General features: G+C 35.3%; 1 protein-coding gene across 2 annotated transcripts in view; it reads right to left on the bottom strand.

The window, feature by feature from the left end:
* Positions 1 to 9,207, bottom strand: part of Cngb3 (cyclic nucleotide gated channel subunit beta 3) — a 183,081-nt gene that overhangs the window by 97,978 nt on the left and 75,896 nt on the right. For both annotated transcript variants that reach the window (XM_076924115.1, XM_076924114.1), the window contains exons 4-6: positions 8,836 to 8,993; positions 7,562 to 7,711; positions 6,071 to 6,279 (exon numbers count right to left, since the gene is read on the bottom strand). In XM_076924115.1, the coding sequence (XP_076780230.1) occupies positions 6,071 to 6,279; positions 7,562 to 7,711; positions 8,836 to 8,993 (517 nt within the window). The remainder of the gene's footprint in view (positions 1 to 6,070; positions 6,280 to 7,561; positions 7,712 to 8,835; positions 8,994 to 9,207) is intronic.

Raw genomic sequence — 9,207 nt, forward strand, 5'->3', positions numbered from 1 at the left:
TGTTAGGCACACATTTTTGACCTTTGTTTTCTCAGTTCCTGACAGTGTCTAACCTCAGTAGGTAGGCATATCTATATGTGATATGCATGATAGGGGTAGAAAGACTCTTTAATAGGGAGACCTAAAATGATCAATTCTTGCATTCTAGCAACTCGTGTGTGTGTGTGTGTGTGTGCACGCATGTGCACACACATATTTCAGTTACAGGTAGGAAGAAATTTTTATAAACTTTTAATTGATTTAAATATTAGAACTTGGGCATACAGAAGCAGCCTCATTGTCTACCAATATTTATTATCTAACCATCTATACTAATTAATATGGAACTTTTTAATTGTCCCCAAGTGTAATGTTTTATTTTTGCTTGGCCCAGGGAGTGGCACTATTTGGAGGTGTGGCCTTGTTGGAATAGATATATCATTGTGGGTATAGGTTTTAAGACCCTCATCCTAGGTGCCTGGAGGTGAGTCTTCTACTAGCAACCTTCAGATGAAGATGTTGAACTCTCAGCTCTGCCTGCACCATGCCTGCCTAGATGCTGCTATGTTCCTACCTTGATGATAATGGACTGAACCTCTGAACCTGTAAGCCAGCCCCAATTAAATGTTGTTTTTATAAGACTTGTCTTCATCTTGGTGTCTGTTCATAGCGGTAAAACCCTAGCTAAGATACCAAGTAATGTTAAAGATCAATTAGTTGGGGCTTGTTAGATGGTCCATTTGCTAAAATGCCTTCCACACAAGCATGAAAACCTGAGTTGGTGGTCACAGTAGCATGTGTCTGTAGACTAAGTGCTATGTGTGGGTGGGAGTAGAGACAGGCTAATATCTAACGCTCAGAGACTAGCCAGCAGCCAAATCTATGGTTTTCCTGTTTAGTAAGAGACTCTCTCTCTTACAAAATAAAGATGGAAAACAACTGAGGAAAGATACCTGACATTAACCTCTTGGCCTCCATATAGATATAGATATAGATATAGATATAGATATAGATATAGATATAGATATAGATATAGATATAGATATAGATATAGATATACACACAGACACCCAGACAGACCAACAGACACATACAGAGCGATACACAAAGATATATAGTGTAGACACACACATGCATACACATACATGAGACACACACAGATTCACACATACAGATGTACACATAGTCACAGATAAACATGAACACACACATACAACACATGTACAACATCATTTCCCCAATATTCTTGTCAACCCAATTCTTAGTACCTCTTCCCTTACTTTGCTATCTTTTACCCACATACACGCAGTAAATTTTGTAGAAATATCTTGAAATATGTGCAAGATATGATTTGTATGATGAAGAAAGAAGGAATATTGATCCATAGGTAGACATAGACAGGTTTCATTGGTAGTCTTATAAATTTTGTGCCAAGAAAGATAGAGTAAAATCAGTCAGCTCCATAAAAGCCCTAATACAGACAGACAGACAGACACAAGTTATGTGCCAAGCTGCTAAGTTAAAATACTGCATTCTCCCACAAACCAGGAAGGTTTTTTTTTTTTTCTTCACATTTATACCTTTCCATTCAGAGCATATAATTCCATGATTGAATAAATGTAAACACAGCTAAAAATGCTTGATTAAAGGAAAGTGGCATTTAGCAATTTTAAAATCCCTGTTCTTTTGAGCACTAAATAAATTTGGCACAATCAGCTTTATGAGGATCAGTCTGTTTACTAGTGACAATTAGGCACTTACTTTTAAAATGTCACCCTATTTAATTCCTTCTCTCTTTCAAGCCTGCTTACTATGCAGAAGGCATTTCTTCAGGGGAGGCTTACCTTAGGAAGGGTATGCTAATTACATCTAAATCCTGTCCTAACAGAAAGTCTTAGAGGATGCTCTGCCCAAATGCTAGTATGTTTAGTCATAATATACCTCGTCTGATCAACAATTCTGCAATTCTATATAGAACCAAGAAGAGCACTTAAAAAAAGAATATTACATGCAGTGAAAGATTTACTCAAAGACAGACAATCTTGAGCCAGCTTTATTGTGAGTTCCCTCCTACAAACATGTCTTGAATATCTTTGAATTCCAAGGATAGATAGGAAAATGAGTTAGAACACTGTCCTCACCTTTCAGGAACTTACTGTCAGGTGAGAAAGACAGCTAAAGACACAGAAAGGAAATAATGGTAAATGTGTGGATGCTTGTTTATTGAATAAAGACAGCTAAGGAGATGGAAATGTAAAAGTAAATGTGTGCATGTCTATTCACTGAATTCACCTAATAGTTTACTCCTATCAGTCGTACATCTTGGGGCATGTATACATATCATCTTATTTAATCTTCATCATAGACTTATAAAATAAAAACTATTTTTAATGTAGTAGAAGAGAGAGAGTTAATTTAGCTTAGTAAAAATTTAGTAGTAAAATTTGATCCAGGTCTGTTTGTTTCTAGGTATTATAGTTAGCCTATGTTTTATTAATGAAAGTTAAATATATTAAATATCATCAAAATATCTAGAGTGTAAAGAAATTTTAGGTCATATCAATCAAAATTTGTAACTATATCTCATATCCAACACTCAGAGCTGGGCCTGTGAGCTTGTTCAGCAGTTAAGGGCACAGTCACTAAAACTAACAACCTGAGTTTGAGCCCCAGAATCTGCAAGGTAGAAGGGTAGAATTAACTCCTGCAAGTTGTCCTTTTACCTTCCAGCATACACCAAGATCCTCATGTGTTGAGGACCGCACTGGCCCACACTTTGGGGCTACTATGTTGCTGTCCACACTGCCCCACGCTTTGGGGCTAAGTGCTCTGGTCAAGAGAGAGAGTGGGGATGGAGGGGCAAGAGATTCGAAGAATGGAGACAAAACCAGAGTGTGTAGTCAAGTCTGGTTACTCCTTTATTTTCCCTATTCTCTCTCATATAGACCCCTCCGATTGACTTCTCCTATTGACTCTATTACAAGAAAATCCTGGGTATTTATAAGCACAAGCAGGAGAACACAGGTGAAGACATTTTACCACGTGCACGTGCACCTTGCAGCTGGGGTCACTAAACAGCAAAACAAGCTATGTGGGATAAACAAGATATTTATCAGAGTGTGCTTCAGCTGTTGTAGGCTTCCGAAAAACAAGTCTCTCATCAGGGTATATGGTTCCAGATGGCTGCAAAGTGGATAGCTGCTTTCTGCTTAAAGTCGGCTCCCAACACTCATGTGCATGCACCTGCACACAGTCATAGGCACACACAATAAGTAAGTATGTAAACAACATAAAATCCACTGCCAACTTGGTTTCAGCTGCACATAAGAGCTTTTATAATTGAGGCATCTTTGTTAGTGTTTTGTTTTCTACATAGCATCATTTTCAGAAGATGTTAATAGATATAGAACACATGTAAACTTCCTGGTTTCTTTCATTGTGGCTGTTTTCACCTCACTCTTTTTTCTAACAGACTTGCAGAATTAATATTGCCATGTTCCAGCTCAGGTGCCACATGTATTAACTAAATATAATGTGTTTAGTTTAGAAGGCAGGTAGGTGTATCTGCTTAGTATATGTAGACATTTAAATATTTGTTCAATAGACAAATGAACGCTTCTATGGTATAACAATGAGAGTGTGTAGACGAGCGTAGTGAGACCTTCAGGTTGGAAACTCAGTGTACATCGACTTGGTACCAAATGTAATCAGTTTCAAGGGCTACAACTACCTACTCTAAATTAAAGGAACCATTAAACTTCTTTTGAACAAACAAATCAATTAGTTCCTGCTCTGTTTGTTGCTCATGGTAATGCATTTTAAATAGAGTTCATCGAGTGTGTTTTTATTGATTATTTTTCATGATTTTAACACTATTGTGTGCCAACATCTCTTTGGAAATTGAAAATAAAAGCCTCCTTTTAGTGATTTTTATCACTTTCTATTCATCAAACATTGATTTTGTGCATCTAATAGAGACTGAAATTAGTGGGTTTTTTAATATATATATTTTTGGGTGTTGTTACTTCTCTCATTTGTACACCACCATTATCATCTATCAAGATTCCGTGAGCTCTGGGCTTGGGGAATGAGTGAAGTCATGTTCTGAAATCTTTACTGGGAATATTATAAATAGATATTTGCTACAGCTTTGGATATCATTGCCTTTAGAATTTTTTCAGTGAAAAAATTAAACATAGAACACATGTTCCAGAAAACCAAAATTTAAAATAAGAATTAATAAAGTTACTCCTTTCATCCTTTTGAATACTTAAGAGTTTCTGAAAATTCAAAAGAAAATCTTCAGGGTTAAGGAAGCCTGGTCTCTTATTAAATAATACATAGGATTCTGAGTTGCTTGGCATTATGGCAGTTGATCCTTCATACTCTGATCTTAGAAGGCCCATTTTATGCAATTCTAGTAGGAATTTGTGACAAGGGAGTCACAGTGGACATCTGGGAGAAACCCTTCCTCCTGGCCAGTTCAGAAGAGTCGGAAAAACAGATGGACTATGAAATTCCAAAATGGGAAATAAATTAGAAGAAGATACTTTCTCTATGGTAAGAATTTTGGCTTTTGAAGTAGGCTGCTGCATTTGATATTGAGAAATGGGGAGTGATGGATTTGGAAAGTCAAAAAGAAGTAGATTCGAAGATATTTATTACAAAATAAGACAATCGTGGGCTTTTCATTTGCTCATGGCAAGGCAATTGTTTTCTATCCTGTGGCAGGACTCCTGAAGGACAGCCCAAAGCCTCTCAGTGTTTTCCATTGCTTTCCACTAATGAAGCTTAGAACAGTACTTTGAATCATTGCAATACAGCACAGTAGCCGCATGATGTTGAACACTAGAAATATGGATAAAGTATGGTTGGGAATTTTGCATTTTTGTATTATTTAATTGCAAAATTTGAATATACATATGCTCAGCAGCCACCTGTATGGGTAGCACAGTGAAATTACAGTTATTAAGAGTATGAGGATAGACTGTCTACAGTCTACTAGCAATTCTATAAACATCGTGTATGTGCTCCTTGTCATCCTCACCTCATGTCTACTTCTGTTCTCATTTTCTCCCCTTTTTACTTATTAATTTAGCCTTCTGCAGCATTAATAACCTTTAAACTCTGTGCATTCTAATACTATGTCAACTCCCCACTTGCATCTACTTTTCTTTTTTCCCTCAATTAATGCAACACTAATCTATCCTTACCACATTTTCCTCTCATCTCTAGCCTTATCTTAGCATATTCTACACTACTCCTCTTCCACTATCTCCCAATAATTACCGAAGATAAAGAAATAATGTTTTAAGCCAGATGTTAGGATATTTACACAATGGAACCATCCAGCACTTGTGGTTTCTGCAGAAAATACTCTGCAGTAAACACTCTGTTACAGGGCATACTACCAGGTTCCTTGAGTGAATGGATCAAATTTACTACAGTCCTAGACCAGTGGAGATGAACAGTACTACACATCTATCACAACCTAGTCTCATTTGCACATTGAAACACTTTAACTGAAAGAAAACACATAATAAAAATGCAACCATCAAAATAACCCCAGATTCACACTTCTAATCTAGAAGTGTATGTATAAACAAGGCAATATGAGCCCTGTAAAAGTAACACCTTATAAGAGGATTCCAATGAAAAGAAGTTAGGTAAAATTTCATACAAAATTAAAAGGGATAATCATAATACTACTTAAATTAAATCAAAGAGAGAACAAACTCATAAACTAATTCAAAGAAAATAAAAAAAATCTGAGCAAAAAAGGACATCAATAAAAAATATGAAAGAAGAAATTCTGAAAAAATAAAGAGAAATTCTGAAAAAATGTTTTAGCTCATCTAGTCATATGGAAACCTAGTAGAATGATTTACTAATAGAATGCATTAAATGGAAGACAGAGTACCAGAGAGAGATGACAAAATAGATGAATTAGAACATTCAGACACTGTTTACAAAGCTCTATCTACAGAAAGACAGTCAAACATTAAATGAAACAATCTTTCAAACTTAGATATTTTTGTAGTCCAATTAGACATTGTTCATTTGTCAGTTTCTTTCCCCAAACCTTACTTACAATAATTTCTCCTCCTCTTACAAATTGGAGTCTTGGCTGGATCAATAACATATCCCCAAGGTAGATGATATCACATATGATGTCAGTAATAATCCAGTAGCTCCTGTTGTCTGGTGTTTGGCATGGAAAGACGAGGCGCACTGGGAGCAGCCAACAGTTCCAGTTATAGGCAATGGTGACAAGCAGGAGCCACAGGAGATAGACCCGATCTAGCAAGACAGAATTGATGTCATCCCAATGGCATTATACAAAAATTCTAAGAAGTTTCTTTCTTAGGTTGATCAAACTGTGGCACTATCTTTGTGTGTATGTGTGCTGTGTTTGTGTGTGCACTGGTGTGGAGAAAATAGAGGCTGATACTGGGTGTCTAACTCTGCCAGTTCTCACCATATATTTTTGAGATATGGTCTTTTAATTTATCCACTAGATAGACTGACTAGCTACCAAGTTGGGGATCTCTTTCCTTCTATTCAGTTGCTAGGATTAAATATGCACTATCAAAACCAGCTTTTACATGGGTGCTGGGAATCCAAACTCAGGTTCTCATGCTTACATAGTAGGCTTTTTATAGACTAAAGCATCTCCTCAACCCTGAAACTTTGAAGACAAGACTTCAGTAAGGACCTCTATTAAATATTTAACACAGTTCTGTCTCGAGTAGAAGGCTCAAAAGAAGCAAAATGACAGTATCACTTTTTCCAAATGTGGACAGTGCCCTTTTTGTCTTTTGGCTAGATTGAGTCTATTCCAGGGTGTAACCTTACTGTTTGGACTCAGGATTACTAAATACTGGAAAATTTAGATGTGTCATTGGCAGGGTCTTCCTGAAAAAAGGATGTTTGGTCCCCAGTAATTAAGTTCTGCCAATGGAAAGTGGGAGAAAGGCCTCATCCTTCTAGAAGAGTACTGGCTCTGAAAGAAGAGAGAACCAGTTTCTGGAGGCAATTGGCGTCTCTTCACATGTTGTTTTCATTTGCCTCTGGGAGGATTTAGGAGAGAATTTGTTAGTAACTTAGTAAAGCAAAGGAATAAATATATATAATATATAAATATATAATATATAAATATATATTATATAATAATATATAATATATATGTAATATATGTATGTATATATAATATATATAATACTATATAAATATATTATACATATAAATAATATATATGTGTGTGTGTATGTATGTGTGTGAATGAGTGAGTGTGTGTGTGTTTGTGTGTGTGTGTGTGTACATATTGACAAGTTCTTTGAGACTTTCTTTTCAAAGATTATTTGGGCCAGAAAATGTCCTAGTCTGTGTTTTAAAACAGACGGAGTATTTTATCTCTTTTCTTCAACAGAGAAAGGAGAACAAACCTTTTCAGATCATGAATTTTAAATTACGCTTTCAATATAGAACACACTGTGGGAAAACTGAAGTTGTCTCCATATGTCTGAGTCAAAGGGGTTCTGGCTAATGCTGGTCATCCTAAGAGGATCCCTTTCTATGGTACCTGTGTAGGAATCTATGCTTCTAGGAAGTCTCATTCTTCTTAGGTACTCTTTTACAGGTAGTCTCTGGAGCTTGCAAGACAATGTGCCGTGGTGGTGTTCTTTTAGCTTAGAATTGTCCTCTTCTTTTGGTGATACATCTGTAGGCTTTGCTTTATGGGGAAAAAAGAAGAAATGTGTTTATTAGCTTAAGATAAGTTAGATTGAAGAGGAGAACATTTGGTTTTGATGAAATTAGAGTATTTCAAAATCTTCTACTTTCCACGAAGGCAAGCAAAGCAAACCCCTCATGTTTAAATTAATGACCTTTATTTTTCTATATGTATTGTAAGACATCATGTTTTACTTCCAAAATATATACAAAAATAAAATAGAACAGTGCTATGTATAAAACTCTGAATAAAATTATTTCATACATATCTTTTGTGGTATGTGTAAGCAAAGTTCAAAATATTATTTTTCAACATATATCTATCAAATGATGATTTATTTCAACCTTATCTTTTCAAACGTTAACTACTGTATAATACACAGTATTCATTGAAAACACAGCTTCCTTCCAGTCTACCCCATTTCATTATAATTAGACTTGAAGATGTTTATTTGTTCTTAAGCAGTCATTTTTCTTCTTTCTCTAAATACTAAGCAAGTATTAATCAGAATATGTACTTTTCAAATCTTTTGTTCTTATTATTTTATCATACCTGTATTTCTGTTAGTATTAAGAATGTTAATAATTGTCCCTCCTTTATGTGACTGTTTTTAAATCTCTTTTTCTATATTAAATTATTCTTGTATTTTTGTACTATGTGTTTTGTATGCGTATTATTTAATATTAACAATAGAACTCATAGCTATTGCATAGGTATTGCTGCTGGGCTCCCTATGTTTTTCTCCATCTCAAATTTTTTCTTAAATATGCTCCACACAATGCTTTTTTTTAAAAAAATATGTGTTCTGCTGATTAAACTCAGATTTTTATTCTTGCAAAACAAAAACTTTAGCTACTGAGCCATCCCCCTAGCTTCTTCCTCTTCTTGGTGTAATTCTTATTTTTTTGCTAGATCCAGCCCTGCGGGGTCATACTTACCTTAATTTCTTTGTTTGTCTCTTGCTATTCTCAGATTTCTGAATCTCTCTCAAAGTAAACTAATATAATGTACCTAGAATTATTGTCTCAGAATCTGCTTTTGTGGGTTCTAAGCTGAATAACTGGCCAAACACATGTTCCTTTATACAGTTCTTCTTGTGAGTACTTTGAGAGAATACTGCTTACCAGTATGAGAGCTGGTTTCTAATTCGGGAACATTTTCTTCCTCTGTCAATGTTTTCTTGTAGAAAGCAGTCCTTTCACGCATTCTTTCCACTAGGTTGTGTAGATGGGCATCAGTATATTCATTTATAATTGGGGCTTCAAGCACTTTGGTCTTAAAGCTAAGCAAGAAAAAAAATGTTGCTAGAACCCTGAAGAAATACATACAGTTTTTTTTCTTTATATATTCAAGATCATTAATATTTCCTTTTTGCAATTGAATAAAACAACAAAAACCCCAAATTAAAATGGAAATAGTTCTCGTGTAATAAGAACTATTGTGTAACAAAGATTGGCATTGAAAAATTAGATAGTAGGTACTTGCTTCAGTGGCAC

Source organism: Arvicanthis niloticus, chromosome 25 (assembly GCF_011762505.2).
Source record: "Arvicanthis niloticus isolate mArvNil1 chromosome 25, mArvNil1.pat.X, whole genome shotgun sequence".
Classification (NCBI taxonomy): domain Eukaryota; kingdom Metazoa; phylum Chordata; class Mammalia; order Rodentia; family Muridae; genus Arvicanthis; species Arvicanthis niloticus.